General features: G+C 32.6%; 1 protein-coding gene across 5 annotated transcripts in view; it reads right to left on the bottom strand.

Moving 5' to 3' along the window:
• The window catches only part of LOC143225489 (uncharacterized), an 82,942-nt gene that overhangs the window by 43,852 nt on the left and 21,140 nt on the right, over positions 1-17,950 (bottom strand). For all 5 annotated transcript variants that reach the window (XM_076454983.1, XM_076454979.1, XM_076454980.1 and 2 more), the window contains 2 exons: positions 16,394-16,578; positions 1,829-1,939 (listed from right to left, as the gene is read on the bottom strand). In XM_076454983.1, coding sequence (XP_076311098.1) covers positions 1,829-1,939; positions 16,394-16,471 — 189 coding nt within the window. In that variant the 5' untranslated portion in view covers positions 16,472-16,578. The remainder of the gene's footprint in view (positions 1-1,828; positions 1,940-16,393; positions 16,579-17,950) is intronic.

Raw genomic sequence — 17,950 nt, 5'->3', positions numbered from 1 at the left:
ATTTCAAAAATACCAAAGATATTTCAACAACTTCATTGAAGAGTTAATAAACTTAGTATGAAATTATAATAATTATAAAATATATAATCAGTGAAACATGTGGACAATATAATTCACAAAAATACACATTAATCTATTAAAGAAAGTATTACAATTAACCAACTTCACATTAAGCAAAGATTTTTTATTTCAAGAATGTTTATGAGAATTTATACATCCTATTCCTGAGATACAGCCAGCACTAGGAAAAATAACAGTCAAAACTGAAAGATCTGAAAATGAAGGTTAAGATTTTTCATGGGTAATTTTTTGTAAAAATATCAAACATATTATTGATAACATCTGTAAAAGTTAATTACAATTATGCTACATAACTGACAAATATTTTAATAATAACAACAAATGTTAATTTATAAAATACCTGAACATCTTGAATTTTATAATAAAAATAGAAAATGTAGATGAAATTATGTAGTGATGAAATATGAGTGAAATAAGGCATACTGACCATGTTTTTGTAATCAAAAGTTGCAAATTATAATAATTTATTTTTCATCTATCAACCATGAATCACAAATAGTAAAATGAATATCTTAAGTACATGGTATACATAATATAGCATGTTCACTCACTTGTGTATCTTAAGTAATGACTGAAGAAACAAACTGCATGAGCAATTTTTATTTTATTTATTAAAACTAATTTTGTTAACTTATTGTAAATTATTTAGCAGTCCATTGTTACAGAACACTAAAATGAATATCTTTACTGTTTCAGTATCCAGTGATTCCAAATAATTTGTGTATTAATGGAAATTTGTAACTTAACTCTATTAGTCTTCGTAAATGCTAATAGAATAAAAGATTTTGTACACTTTTAATTATTTTTAATATCTGGCAAAAATAACCCATTGAAATTAATGTAAGCTGTTTTGTACCAATCAAAAATGACAGATTCTGTTTTTGCTGGTTAATTCTACAAGTTAATGAGCTACAAACAATTCAGTTTTGTTAATTGAATAAAAAAGTAGTTGTTTCAAATTTCTCATAACGTCTGGAGGTAATATCTAAAGTATTAACTTAGTTGCAAAAAAGGTTAAGCTGTTATAAGTGATTTGAATAATTAGAGAGTAATAAAGTACATACTGGTTCTGTCAATTAATTTCAAAGATTGATGTGATACCAAATGCAGATATTTTAAATTTTAAATATTTTAAAGTTGAAATATTTGTAAAAAATTGTAAAAACATCAAATGGTACAATGCATGAAGATATTATCTTGGATTAGTACTATCTTCTTTTTTAAATGGAAGTATCTTTCTACTGACCAAAACAAAAGCTCAGAATTGACTTCTTGTCAACTTTGAACACTTATTTTTAAAATTTAAAACATTACACTAGCTATGTTTGCAATAAAAATATAACCTAATAATTAAAAATGAATTTTAATTGATGACTTGCAGTTGTATATGCACTTATGGAGTTTATGTATAATTTCACATTTATGTAACATACAACAGTAAATGTAAAATTATACATAAACTCCATAAGTGCATATACAACTGCAGGCTTTTAAATTTACTTTTAATTATTTGAATGTATTTTTATTGCAAACATAGCTAGTGTAAAGTTTGGAGGAGCATTTATGTAAAATTTTACATTTATGTAACATACAACAGTAAATGTAAATTATTAATTAAAGCCTTGCATTAACCACAAAAAACCAACAAACAAAGAACACTAAAACAACTGAAAAAACTTTTATTTCAGCCACATACTTAACATTCTACCTTTTCAAATATTATGTGAACAAAAGTTTTTCATCTTACCTTGTCCTGTTGTAATCTACGTTTCACAAGCTTTGAACAGCAAACATTAACAGCACTGGCAACATGGCAGGTATTATACTCGAGAAATGACCTGCTATCAACGATTAACACCTGAAACAGAAATGGCACAAATACAAAAATAGTGTTTTCATTTTACTGAAAATCTGAAACTGTTTTTAGTTTTGTAGCTTCTTGAATGATACTGTTTTCAATAAAACTGACACAACATAATAAACCATTTTAGTATTTTCCTCTGAATTATATTAAAAAAAAAACACCCAAGTTTCTCAAGTTTTGTTTGTAATATTATTCTGTCAAACACTAAGTTACACAACATAGTACAACTAATATTAAAATAAATAAATTTAAGCTTAATTTTAAACAAGACAACCTACCTTAGTTTAGAAACCTTGTTTACTCTTTGTGATTCAGTTGATGTTAACCAGGTATTATATTTTGTTTGAAAGCTTACTCATTCAATATGATAGATTCTTACAAAATAGGTACTATATGGTTACAAACATCAAATAAGCTAAAATTACAAATTTCCAATACAGCAGTGGAAACGACAACATTGATTCAAACACAGTTCTCGATGTTGTTGAATTTTTCTGTCACGTGGATGTGTGCATTGCTTTAACACACAGCAAGACAAAATCTTGAATGTGACTACAGTGATGTTGTCCTACCTGCTAATCATCACAGGTTCTCCTCCTATGGAGCTTATGATATGTCCCACAGAAGTTGTCACTATAGTACTATATGGTTCAGTATCATACAATTTCTCTAGTGTGTCATGGTTTAGCAGCATTTGGGAAAAAACTACTCTACTTTTACTAATGACTAAACCACACTCAAGTGCAGGGTAACACACTCCATGAATTTTGGCAAGTCATCACAGCCCACAAATTTATACCATATTAATTTACCTCAATACTGATTTATTTTAAGAAAAGTTCATTATGTTCTTTCCATAACTGGTGGGAGTTTTCATAGATACAACAGAAATGTTAGACAGAGCATATTTCTTCCCAACCTTGCTTATGGGGATAGCACACTTTTGAAAAGATAACAATATAATGTTTTACATACTGCTCAGTTCCACCAGTTATTTTTCAGTATTTCCTTCAGATTTTGGCCAAATCTACTTTTGATGTCGAGAGCTTTCAACACTAGCTAAAGTAGTATTTTCCATTGTCACCGTAAACTCATCTTACTTTACAGTTAATAAAGTTTATCTTTCAATTGTTTTTTACAATGTGTTAAGTCCCCATCTATAAATCACAGTAAAAATTTCAGATTTCACCATATGTAATATTTTTTGTTATTCCTCAGGCTATTACAGTTACAACTTAATATCACAAAATAGTTTTTCCTCTCTTTCACAAGTGTTTATTAGCAAATAAGATACAGTCTATGTAATTTGTTGTATCTACTGCCATATAAAAGCAATTATAACAACTTCATGAAAAAACTGTCATTTTTGTACTGTGCAGCAAGTAATATATTTAAGTTAAAAAATAACTCTCCATTCTTTATGGATGTGGATCATCTAATAAATAAAATAACCCTGTTCTTTATTTGCTGCATATTATGAAAAGATAATAATCTGTACAAACAACTGAATCAAAATGTTACACCTAAAAAGGCTGCTGGCATTTGAAGAAGCTAAATTTATCAAACTATGGATTTAGCAGAACCAACAAAAATGCACACACTGCAAATTAATCAATTTTCTTTTTCAGATTTCTCAAGAAAACATGACAACAATGAACACCAGAAGTCACTTCAAATGTTTGTAGCAATTTGAAAAACATCTATGAAACAATTCTTTACTTATATGAAACAAGAGATTTTTACATCTTGACTACACAATTAAAAAAAAAATTCTAAAATTTGGATTCCAGACCCCAATGTGGTATTATTATTTCCAGTTTAGCTAGACACTGAAAGAACCGTTTCTGTAAGAGATTAAAAACATACTCAAACATACCCACCAATATTTCTAACCAGAAAAACCCCATCCTCTGGCTATAACATTCTACTGTCTGATTAACTGTGGTATATTTTATAAGTAACTAAACATACAACATATTACAAAACCTAAATTTTTACTTTCTTGACTAAAGCATTTATAAAATATTTCTTTATTTTTAACATAATAACACATTAAAGTTTGAGAGATCATGCAAAATCTCAGCAACTGTGAATTTACAATATTTGTTGCTTAAATGAGAAATTATGATTGGTATGAGGAAGGATATAAATTTGAAAAGAAAATTTCCTTTTCTTTTTCATAAAATATTAATATCTAAACTGTAATCCCAAAGGAAAAAAATTATGTAAATAATTATTAATTTCATTGATTATTTTAACTAATTAAATTGGATATATCCTGTAGGCTAAAGAAAATCTATATTATTATTGTCACAAAAACTTGCATAAACCTTCACATCCCCACCAGAATGACATTTTCCAGTGAACTGAAAAGGTATGTCAGCTAGTAATTTACAACTGGAATTGTCTTCCATAAATTTCTTTTCCTAAAAAATTGGCAATCCAGGTAGAATGATTTACACCACTGGAATACCTACAGTATTACTTGTTTATAAACTTGATTCTCAAAAAATGCTTATATAATAAATTCAAAAAATTTATTCTTTAACTGGTATTATTTGTATAACATACAAATAAAAAAATGTTCTATTAATAAGTTTAAAATAATAAAAAACCTTTAAAAGGAGTGTTATAAAAAACAGTGAAATTAGAAGTGAGAAAATAGGTTATTTCTTTCAAGCTAAAGTTCACGTTTTTAAATTTTATCAAATAAAAGATTAAGAAAAATAGGTGGTTGTTCAACAGCTAATTAATCAAATAAGAAATAATTCTAAATTTAACAGGAGATTTATATATATTAATTTTTTCAGAATCAAATCACCATGAATGTTTTACAACATTACCGATTGCGGTTTTACAGTTTACTTTTTGTTAAATACTAAAATGGTTGTTATAATTTCATTAAAAAATATCTGAGCATCAAAAAATTTATAAATTAAATTTACAATTTGTTTCATCAATTAGCAATTACATATTTTTTCTTGTACTTGTCTAAACTTCTAACTCAAAATATTCCTTGAAATTTATTTAATATGTAAAATTAATATCCTCAACATCTTCAGGATTAATGTTAGTACAAGTTAATTCTTTCACCTTCTCTTAGAAAATAAATATCTATAGTTTGCACAGGTTGTGAAAATTCTGAGTCCTGGAATTTTGTTTTTCAGTATTTTTATCATGAGGTCCTGGAGAAGTCCTTTAGAGTTTAATATGATTTACAAATCTACTGTTTTTATTGACAGCAGACTGCATCATTGTATTTATCTCAGTTCTGCAAAAACAATGACTTGTAAAATGAGGAAAAAAGCCAAACTTAACACTTATCAGTAACAGATTTTGAAATATGCATATCCACCTGCATGTAAATATGTCACATGATGATTGTTGGAATATAATGCAAAATAACCTCAGAACAAATTTGGAAAAAATGAATTTGTTTGCAAAATAAATAACATGAATTGTTCTTATTCCACCTTCAGCATAAATACTTGAATAATTGAGACATTTCTAAATTAAATTATTCATTAGTTATTCCCCCCAATTTATTAAAAGATAAAAATTCCAGCAATCAAATAAGTGTCATATATCTAAATTTCACACAAAATGGTCAAGTATTACAGACAACCCATCAGTTTATACATGATTAATTTGCGTGCTATTTACACACTGATCAAAATATGCCAGGATATTTCAAGTGACATTTTAAGCCCTTACTAAATATTTTAGAACAATCAGGACTGTAATTAAAGTATTATAATGTATGTTATTAATACTATCTTGTCTATTTATGTTACTTTTCCCGATTTCAAATGAATAAAGCTCTTGAAAACTATAACGTTGACCTACACGGTTTCGAATTCTTTGTTAGGTGAAATTGCAACAACAAACTGAAAAAAACATCTTAAAATAATAGAAAACAGATATAAAACAATTTAATTTTGTACAGCAATATAAGTGGCCTCAGTAAAAATAGTGCAGTGGATGTGTTTTGTTAGTTTGGTTATGTGGCATGATTTACATTCAGTAACAACTGAGGTACCATTTGATTTGTAATTCTACTGCTGAGTTTAAATAATGTGTTTGATAAATATCATTTGGTTTTAACTGTGTATCATGTTTTTTTAAAATTATAATTAAAGCATAGTATTTGAGAAAAAGATGCAAGGTTTTAAAAATGATAAATTGAACTTCTGATCAGTTGAAGTATACTTAAAGGTTTGTAAATAAATTCATTAGTGCTTTGTTCAGTAATGCATTGGCATTTAGAATTTCTTTTAACTTCTTGTTTCATAGTCATTTTCTTGGTTTAAGTTTCAAGAAAAGCTTGAGTGTTAAACACATCAATATACTAATGTACAAAAATGTAATTTAGAAAGCATAAAAAATTAGTTTGACAGGTTTTGTCATTCTAATTAAACCATGTAATTAAAACTACATTATTCCATTTATAAAGTGGTGCTTTGTCTGTATGAATTATTGCTACAAATCTAACATGAACTTGATGTCTATTTTGAATTTAAGTTTTTAAGACTCAAGAACAAAACATTAGCAAATTCATACTGCTAGTAAGAGGAATGCACATTTTTGGGTTTGTATATGTACACAAGTCATTGGTTGTTTAACACTGAACAGAAGGAACATTGTGTTCAATGTTTAACTACAGTTACTCATTGTTGTTTAACTCTGGTCAAGTCAAGTTTGTATGAAATCAAGCAATCAACTGCAGCATAATAAAGACATAAAAATGCACAGTAGTAATAAATTTTTTACTTTTTAAATGACCAATACAAGTAAACTTTTTTAGAACAAAGTACACCACATCTTTTGTAACTGACTAATATAGAGTAAACTTGCAAACTCTCTATGTTGCACATCGATTTTGTATGTTGACGTTCTTTTCCACCATTAGTTATTTTGATACTGTCTCTACTTAGTTTTGCACATAAAAGATACCATTACAGTGACTGTGAAGGTTAATAAATTATCCATGTCTTACTTTTCAGAAACACCTTATGGGATAACCACATTTCTTCAAAACCACTTCAGACAAATATTATGTAGTGCTTCAACACAGGTTACATAAGCTTGTTTGTATATTAAAGAATCATTGTCAAAACTCTGAAAGAAAAAAAATTCCTTTAACTGAATAAATATATGTAATCTGTTTGCAAACTAGGATGTTACATAATAGTTGATTTTTACCCTCAGGAAATGTCTTCACTGAGAAAAACGTACTTTGAGGGTACACAGATATAAAGTAAATTACTTATTAAAGCCAGTACCAGAATAATTATTTGCTTTCAATATGCTACCTTTGTATACTTAAGTGAAAATAGTCCAGAAATAAAATTAAGTTTTTCTTCTCTGGTATTCACATGCTCTCAAATCCAACTGCTGAGTATCTGGTCTACAGTTGAAATGGACTGCTAATAGCTTCACAGTTTTTTTGTTCCTTGTATTGTTTTACCTCTGGTAATAGGAGATACTCTGTCATTCACTGTTGCAGCATTGTGGAAAAAAAAATGTCCAGGTTAAAGTATGACATTTCAGTATCAGTACAGGGGATAAATTAGCACTTTGATAATGCCATTGATACACACATCGAGAAGATCTACTTGTTTTCTGCCAATGAATTTAGTAATGTCATGTACATATGACTCAACAAGGTCAGATTTTCATAAAAGCATGTCTACAAAAGTCATAATTGTTGGGAGAAAGCAAAAAAGGTATTAAGATATTCCTTGTTTCATTGTTGTTGATTAACGTACAAAAGATTTATGTTCTTCCATAACTTCCATAGTCCATTCTTTAGATAATCCATGAGCCTTGAATACTTTCATGGCAAGCTAAAGTACTTTTGTTCCAAGATGCATTATAATGAACTTCAAGAAGAAATGGACATCTGTACAGTTACCAGCAATGTTGAGCAATATTTTTAGTGTAACTTCTGACTGTGTGGTTGGCCTGTTTGACCTTCTTCAACAGACTGGTGTGTATTTTTATGCAACTTTCTTACAAACAATCAAATCACCATTACCAATAAGTATCTTATATAACAATTTCAGTAGTATTTATGCTTAGTTGTTATTCCCTCTTTCTCCATTTCTGGTATATATGCAACAATATTCATTTTGAATGCTGAATAAAATACATTTGTGTAATGACTAATTATGTCCGTAACTTAAGTATTAAAAGAGCAATCATGACTGTAGATTCTTCTTCCCCAGCCAGAATCAGCAATTACTTTTATCCTGAGACCTTAATTAGGACCAATATCTGCTGCCTTTTAATATAATCTCTGTTATTCCTTTCTTTTTTCTCCCATTTTCAACTGTATATATTCTTCCCATGTCTGAAAAAACAAACAATTTCAAAGTAGTAATAATATAATTTGGGAGATTTCAAGAAATATATATTATCAGCTAGATTATAGGCTTAATGTTTAGTGAGAAATCCATTCAACTGAATAATTAGTTCAAAAATATAACTAACTTTCACAGCAGGTAAGTTCTGATTTTAATAATTACAATGTTTCAACACATAGTACTGAATCACTATCAGGCTGTTTGATGATTATTGGCAAAAAGCAACTAGGCTATCTGCACCAAACAACTGGTAACAAAATAAAAATAAAATTATTAAAATACATAAAATTGATTGATTGATTTAGTGTTTTATGGCACAAAGCAGCGAGGCTATCTGCGCCAGACATTCGGTAAAAATGTAAAAAAAAATAAAATAAAAAATAAATGTAGTTATAGACATAAATGGAAATGAAGGTAAAACAAAAAAGTATAAAACCAATGTTGACACCTAGTCTACAATGTTAAGATAGAAGGCAGAGTATAAGAAGTTGTAAGGTATTTACTCTAGCAAAAAGGTAATGATCATAACCCGCCAGGAAGACTAACAGGTAAGTTCAAGAACCCCCGTCAGTCACCTGAAGTTGGTCTTTCCAGTCCTGGTTCCGGGTTATGTGTCATAGCAACCAGTATCAAAATGTAAAAGAATAGAAGTTTTAAAAGATACATCTGCAATGTTATCCAAGTACAGACCCAAATCATCCAATTGCGCCCGGATGCGAAGGCCAAACGGAGCAATGACAGATTGTCTGTTCTGAAAAAGTACGGCCCACAGAGGAAGGAAAACACATCCCCAGGTGGGATGCTTTGTTAAGGAACGAAGTTTCAAAGAATATTGTAAAGATAGTTGCAAACGGCAAAGGTGCAGAGAATGTTCATGAGATTCAACGTATAAGCTTTGAACTGGAGAGGTACGGAAAGCCCCAGTGCAGAGTTGAAGTCCTTGGTGATGAATGGGGTCCAGCATCTTTAAGGCTGAGGGTCTGGCAGAGCCATAGACCATTGATCCAGTCTAGTTTTGATCGAATAAGAGCACGATATACCTTTAACATTGAACAGCGATCTGCCCCCCAACTGGTAGAAGAGAGAACACGGAGGATGTTCAGTGCTCTTGTGACCCAAAGCTGCTTTAAGTGTGGTATAAAGGTCAGTTTACGATCAAAGATAAGCCCCAAGAACTTGGTCTCCGGGACCACTAGCAGCGAAACTTCACCGATATGAAGTTCAGGATCATGGTGAATACCTCGTTGGCGGCAAAAGTGCATGCATACGGTTTTAGAGAGAGAGAAATTATAGCCATTTGCCATAGTCTACTTCAGTACACGATTGAGGGCAGTTTGTAGTTGCCGCTCAATATATCTCATGTTCGACGACTGACATGAGATGTGAAAGTCGTCGACATACAGCCCATTCGCAATAGTGAGAGGAAGTTGTTCAGTGATGGCATTTATCTTTATACTGAAGAGTGTGACACTCAAAACACAGCCTTGAGGGACTCCAAGTTCCTGTACATAAGAACGGGAAAGTGTTGAACCCACGCGAACTTGGAATCTCCTGTCCATTAAATTTTTTAATAAACATGGGTAAATGGTAAAGTAACCCATAGGTATGGAGGTCTCACAAAACGCCATACCTCCATGTTGTGTCATAAGTCTTCTCAATGGCAAAGAATATTGATACAAGATGTTGGCGTTTGAGAAAGGCTTCTCTGATAGATGTTTCAAGACGAATTAGGTGGTCTGTGGTGGAGTGCTGTCAACGGAACCCACACTGGGTGGGCGAGAGGAGATTGTTTGATTCAAGGAACCAAACAAGACGAGCATTAACCATCCTTTCTAATCTCTTACAGAGACAGCTCGTCAAAGCAATTGGATGGTAGTTTGAAGGAATCGTGGGATCTTTCCCTGGCTTAGAGAAAGGTAAAATAATAGCCTGGCACCAGGCATCAGGAAAAACATTCTCCTGCCAGATCCGGTTAAAGACAATCAGAAGGACATCAAGAGAAGCAGGAGATAGATGGTGCAGCATGTCATAATGAACATCATCAGGTCCAACAGATGTACTGGCAGACCAATGAAGGGCCATTTTCAGTTCCACCAGCATAAAGGGACAATTAAAGTCAAAGAAACAGTCAGTTAAAAAGGAAAGAGATGAACGCTCTGCCCAAGTCTTGATGGCCAAGAAGGTGGAAGAACAAGCAGAAGTGCTAGATACCTGGCAAAAGCTTTCACCTAGAGTGTTAGTGATGTTCCGAACATCAGTCACCTCCTGACCATCAGAGAGTAAGATCGAGAGGGGGACAGAATTGTAGTGCCCATTAACCTTTCAAATCCTGTCCCATATGATCTTGGAACTGGTGGTAGATATGCTGGTTGTGAACTTAATCCAAGATTCCTTCTGGCTTTGACGTCTTACCCACCTAGCATGTGCACGGGCCCGTTGGAAAGCAACCCGGTTTGAAAGTGTGGGATATCTACGAAAAGTGTCCCAGGCCCGCGTTTGAGCCTTCCGTGCAAAGTGGCAAGCAGGATTCCACCACGGATGAGGATATCGTGGAAAATGTGTCGAGGTTTTAGGAATACACTGAGCAGCTGCATGTGTAATACAGTCAGTTACTGCTGCTACACAGTCGTCTATTGATGGCTGATTTACGATGGCAGGATCAAGTTCTGCGAGAGCAGTGAAAGTGGACCAGTCTGCCTCATCCAGCTTCCACTGGGGCACGCGGGTAGGGTGGCATCGACCACGGCCAGTCTCTCTCAAAAGGATCGGAAAATGATCACTGCCTAGTGGATTACTGTCAACCCTCCATGAAAAATGGGAGAATAATGAAGGGGAGCAAACTGAGAGATCAATAGCGGTAAATGACTGACTAGGTGCATGAAAGTAAGTGGAAGAACCAGTATTGAAAAGAGAAAGATTGTGATCAGAGAGCATCCGCTCTACAGATTGGCCCCTCCCATTAATAATAGCACTTCCCCAGAGGGGATGATGTCCATTAAAATCCCCTAGGATTAGAAATGGAGATGGCAATTGTTCAACGAGGGCATCAAGATCTGATTGATCATATGTCTTTCCAGGGGACAGGTACAGAGAACAAACAGTGATGGTATGACCCAAGGAAACACGGATGGCTACAGCCTCCAAGGGTGTGTTGAGTGACAAAGACAGGGTGGGCACATGTTGATCACCCAACAGTGCCACCCCTCCATGTACTCGACCATCACACAACCTGTCATTTCTGTACAGAGAAAACTGCCGAATGGAGACAGTATCAACAGTTTTGAGAAATGTTTCTTGTAAAGAAAGACAAACAGGATGGTAGGAAGCAATCAGCGTTTTGATATCATCCAAATTAGAACGTAAACCTCGACAGTTCATTGTATCAAGGTGGCCATTTTTAAGAACGGGTAGGTGAAGTGGCTGGAGAACCCTTCGGTTTACGAACACGTCTTTTTTCTTTACTGTCTTTAGTCGGAGGAGGTCTATCAACCACCATGGATCCTGCTCTGGGTTGGGTGGGAAGGTTTTTGTTATTGGAAGGGGATTCCAGTGACTGAGGACGCGAACGAATAATTGTTTTGTCTCTTGTGGTGGGAGAAAAAGATGTATCAGAAGAAATGCCTGTATTTGAAACTGAAGGACATGGATCTTGAGGTTTGTTGGAAGGTATGGGAGGAACAGAGATAGGTGTGGAAGTCGATTCATCAACCTTTTTAACCACGGAGGTCAAAAGGCTTTTCATTTGTTTTGAAAACGATTCTCTTGGAGGCACAGAGAGATCTGTCTGCACTTCCACTGTAGTTGTGGAATGAAGTGCAGCAGCATATGTCCGAGATGGAGTGGTGGGCAGCAATTTCCGAGCCTCAGGATAACTAATGTTATGAGTCATTTTCAAACGCTCCACCTCTTTTTCCTCCAACCATTTTGGGCAAGAATGAAAGTAAGAGGGGTGAGAACCATTGCAGTTTACGCGATGTGGGTTCATGTCACAGTCATAGGCATCGTGGCCCTTGCCTCCACAACGAGCACATGTCAGGGAACCACGACAGGATGTCTGACATTGGAAACGTCGGAGAGGGTTTGAAATGTATGGCTGTACACTGCACATGAGATATCCTGCCTTGATGGTGGCAGGTGCACGTGATGAAGTAAATGTCAAAACGAGGATATTTGTTGGCAGTGTAACTCCATCTTTGCGAGTAAAGATGCGCATCACTGCAGAAACTCCTTGAGTGGAGAGACCAGTGAGAATCTCTGACTCGGGGACATTCTTCAAATCCCTCTCAACAATAACTCCTCGTGAAGAATTCAAAGTAACATGAGGTGTAACCTCAATAGGTATATCCCTGATTGCCTTTTAATTCAAGAGGAGTTCACTGTGTTGGGATGTGGATGTTTCAACCAATATGTCGCCAGATCGAAGCTTCTTTATTGATTTTGGAGAGCCAGCAAGTCCCTCTAGTCACTTCTGAATAAAAAATGGGGACAATTGCTCTAAAGGTTTTTCCAAAAGAGAACGTAATATAAGAAAATTAGGTACGTGTGTTACAGATGTTGAAAATTGCTGTTCAGAGTCTTCAAAACGTGGTCACTTACCCATTGACTGTTTTTTCACAATTTGATTTAAATTTTTTGAAAGAGGATCCATAGAAAAAAGGAAAAATTTCGGTACTCACTGACCCCACCCACCATGGAGCCCTACAAGGGGACGCACTACAAAGTCATGCAAGGACAATGCAGCAACGCCAGGGTTTCGTGAGCCCTATACCCAAACACCAGCATCAGGCACAATGTCCACAACACCCGCTGAGAACTTCCAACACTGGTACATGGTTGACTCTAGCCCAAGTGGACCAGCTGATTGACCCAAGGGGGTCACCCAAAGACTGCCCGTCTACAGGAATTCAAGGCCAAAGTGGTGTGTTAGGATTGAACCCCTCAACCACCAGGATCCTCTCCTCCCCTTCACGGGTTGCCATGCATGGCAAACACGTGGGTAGATGTTTAGATCCCAGAGAGGGTAATCAGACAGAACAGAACCTTCCCTGGGAGGTTCCCTCACCACGTACAGGAATCCACACCGAGGTGCAGATCTGATTAAAAACAATCATAACAGCAAGAGAAGCAGGAGATAGATGGTGCAGCGTTTCATAGTCAACATCAAGTCCAACCAATAAAGAGCCAGTTTGAGTTCCACCAGTGTAAATGAATGATTATAGCCATAGAGATTATCAGTTCGAGAGGAAAGAGTTGATCGCTCTGCCAAAGTCTTGAGGTGGAGGAAGAAGCAGAAGTGCCAGTTACCTAGCAAAAGCTTTCACCTAGAGTATCAGTGATGTTCTGCGTATCAGCTACTTTCTCGCTATCAGAGAGCAAGATGAAGAGGGGAACAGAATGATATTGCCCACTGACCTTTAGAATATTGTCCCATATGACTTTGGAACTGGTGGTAGAAGATATGCTGGTTGTAAATTTAATCTACAGTAAACTTTTCACTATTAATTATCTAATGCAATTGTACTTTCCTCTGAAGATCAAAAGTTTTGAAATAAGATTAATAAAAACTGGTATACACTATTTCTGAACTTGTGCTATGATGTTTATAGAAATCTGAAACTTTTTTTTTAAAAGATAAAACCACATGCTTTACGGTCATTATGTTTAGATTTACTACATAAACTTTAATCCTTTCACATATATTTCATTTTAAAAAGATAGTACAATGTACTTCAAATTACCTTTAAGACTGTGAGCTGAAAATAATGTTCACCTTCACATACAAGTGGAAATCTGCAGTGCAATCTCACAGTATTAAAAATTAAACCAAACCATCAGTTGTACCTACTGTTCACACAAGTACAAATAAAGCAACATTTTTCTAAAACCCATTAGAACAAGATTATATATTTCTTCTCTTTCAAAAAATAGTACTTAAGAAAATGGCAATTTAGTTATAAAATAAATATTTTATGAAATACTTTAAATTGGTCAAATTATTCTAAGAAAACATTTTCAATCTTTTATAACAATAATTGAAACTAAATGTCTTACCCCTTCTTTACTTTTTTATAAGTTTTTTTAACACTTTATAAAAATATTTTTTTATTAACTAAAATGTTGAAATACTTAATGTAATAACAAAAAAATTATGAAATGAATGTAAACACTATTCATAAAAACTGGAAGTAAGTTTGTTTTTTCATACTCGCATTTAAGGACTTGTAACACTAAAATTAAAATCCAATGAATTAGTAGCTCTTATTTATAGCTTGTAGAATCATTTCCAAAATTTCAAATATTTTTTGTACAGTAACAACAGAGCAACACAAGTTCAAATGCAGGGCTGAAAATGTTCAGTTGAACTGTATTTAATTATTGTAATTAAGCTGATAAAATCTAAAAAATTTAGACCTCAGAGAGCTAGAAAAATGGCCTTTCCTGATTATTAAAATTTAAAAAGGCTTATGCACCAAACATCCATTTCAAAACATTTTGAGAAAATTGAGAAGTATATACATCACTACGCTCATAAAATCTCCATTATAAAAAAATAACATTAACCAATAAAAACAAACAAACTAGGTTTTAAGGATATAGATAAAGATTTTTGTCAATTTATTTTAAACCGTATTGTATGTTTTTTTTTTACATTTTATTGAAATTCTGTAATTGGATTACTTTTTAAGAATACCACATTACATATCTCCATCTAGATCTAATTTCTATTTAGCACATAATTATGAAAAACATCAGTAAATAAGATAACTATATTAAAAGGGAAGATTTATATGTTCATCATTTAAAGTACTCAGATATTTCTTATAGTTCAATTGGTGTGTGTAACTCAAATCATTTGTGCTTAAAATTAATTCCAAGATATTTTAAGTTTACTTCTATAAAATGTTAAAATTACAAATTTTCAGTCGGAATTTAGTTATATCAAACAAACAAAATTCGCAAAAATACATTAAAAATTCTGTCAAAACATTGACAGTCTTAGATTAGAGAAATCCTGAAAATTAACTGACTATTTTCATTTGTACCACTACTTAACTTCTTTTAGTATTTCAATTATGAAAATTAACTAAGAAAACATCAGAAATGCAAATTACTCTAATGCTTATCAGCAGTACTATCAATATTATATCCATAAGGTTTAAATCAGTAATTCAAGATAAAAATTTTTATGCACTAATTAATTTAAATTATTTTGACAACTTCCAAAAAAGTTACAATAGTATAAGAAAACAAATTATGAAATTCAAATTTTCCAACTCTATAGAATTCTCAGTATTATTTTCACTCAGTGGAAAATTACATAAACTACAAGTTAGAAAACGTTTGTTTTTTTTTCATCTAACAGGAAAGATTCTAGAATAAGACAGGACAAAAATATTGTAAAGCAAGAGGTGTAGGGCATCTTTTGCTATTGTATGCAACAAAATTTTTAGTCCTTGAAATTCTGTAAGTTTGCTAGCTAGGTTAAACTTTAGTTGACACACAAGTAACACAATGCACCTAAATAACTGTGTCGATTATTTATAAAAACAACAACACCTAACTCCTAAAGTAATAAATTGTTCTAAGTTTTAAAAAATGTAAAAGTGAAATGTAAGTATGCAACAAATCAGATACACAAAGTTCATTTATGTACATTAATAAGTATATATAAATAAAGAAAAAAATTTATATCAAATTGTTTACCAAAACTCTTTCTTCTTAAATCTTATATCTTCAGCATAACATCCAAAAACTTTGCAAATTTATCAACACTGAAAGGAAAATGAACTTTTTTGCTCAAAGACATGTTTAAAATGGCTAACATCATGAGTGTAAGTTACTTACTTAAAGGTAACAAATGCTAGCCATGTGTGTAATTAGAATTCTAACTTGCTTGTTAAGTTTTATTACAAAAAATATATTCAAACTGGAATTATACCAATTTAGTCTATTAAGAGTAATGAGATAAACAAATCTGCACATGTAAGTTTGTTAGCAAACCAAATGGAAACTTCATCACTTATAATTTATGGTAGTTTCACCATGACTATGTGTATAGCTTTCAAGTTGCCATGATGCTTACCATGTCTATCTGATTTCTCACCACAGCAGCTAGCTGATGCACATCAACAATCGTAACAGGCAAAGACTTAGGAGCCATAGTATGAAAACACAACAATTAATTGTTTTCTGAGAACCTGGCCAGGTCACTCTCACTATGGAGTCCTATACATTTTCTGTGTTTTAGGTACAAGTTGCCCATCATTTCTTTGAATAAAAGAAAGTACATATTACAAAAAATACAGAAAGAAAATATGAAAACAATATTTTTATTACAGTTTTATAGTTTATTTGTATGCACGTCATTCAGGAAAACTAGTTACTACATATTCATATATAAGTAACATATACACATTAAGATTTTTCTTAATGGTCTACACATGGAGAGATTAATCACAAATGTTAAGGCTGTTAAACACTTATCAAAAAATGAATGGTGTTCCCTTACAGGTACTACAGAATCATAATGTCTACACCTTTCACATAACCCATTTTCAGTAATAAATGTGTACTGTCAAAGAAACGTAACATAGGTAAACTATAAAAACACTAAGATGTCTACCTTGAGTAAAATTCACTTTTTTTAAGCACAAAACTGATGACAACATTACAAGATGTATAACGTAAGTTTAAATAAGTTTTCCAAGAAATTGATATAGGGTTAATATCTAAAGCACAAACTTAAAAGCTCATTTCACTGGATTAACAACCCTATTGAGCCTTATATACAAATTATTTCTGACTGGAGGTGTGTGTCACTGATATCCTTTGATTTTTTTTCTTTTCACTAATATCACTTTCAACTTGTTCTCATTTTATAATACCCTCACAATTGTGCCGGAAATCTGAATTATCTGCAACCTTGAAATCACTAGTTAACACAATCATGGTTGGAATGCAATTTTATAAGATGAATTATATAGCTCTAAGTGTTAAAGATATAAATGATATAAAAACCTGTAAACAAAATGAGAAAATAAGAGATGAATCAAATATTTTAACAAGTTGTGAAGATAAAAACATTTTGTTTCCTGTATTTCATACAAACATTTCAATACTAAGCTCATTTCTTCTCACAGAATAGTTTCAATAATTTTCAAATGAGCAGTTTACTAGAAGAGTATTTTTATGAATGAAACAAGCATCTGAAGCAAATCCCAAACAAATTCCAAATTTACACTTTGTTTCTAAGTCTTCACACCATTCTTCCCTGCAAAAAGTCACAACATGAGAAAACATGGACATACTAAGTAATAAAAGTCCCAAGAGTAAAATAAATTCATTCAAACACTGGAGGAATAGCCTCTTTTCATAACCTGTGATTGAAAACCAGTTGTGGTAAGGACTTCTTAGCTTCAAGATAAAGGGAGTAAGAACTATAAAAGAACTCTTAAAGTATGGTGTAAAATGCTATTTAATGTCTTTCATAAGGATGGAAGGTGGGAGTTTAATTAGTAGAGATGTTAGGGTGGTTTCATTTGTACTTCAAGAAATTTAAGAGTGACTGACTTCTCACAACTGGCTATAGACAATGAAATGTAGTAGAAGCCAAGACATTGTGTATGTTACCACTCAGCTA

The sequence above is a fragment of the Tachypleus tridentatus genome, chromosome 9 (genome assembly GCF_004210375.1).
Source record: "Tachypleus tridentatus isolate NWPU-2018 chromosome 9, ASM421037v1, whole genome shotgun sequence".
Taxonomy (NCBI): Eukaryota; Metazoa; Arthropoda; class Merostomata; order Xiphosura; family Limulidae; genus Tachypleus; species Tachypleus tridentatus.
Note: the sequence above shows the minus strand (reverse complement) of the source record. Positions and strands in the feature narration are given on the sequence as shown.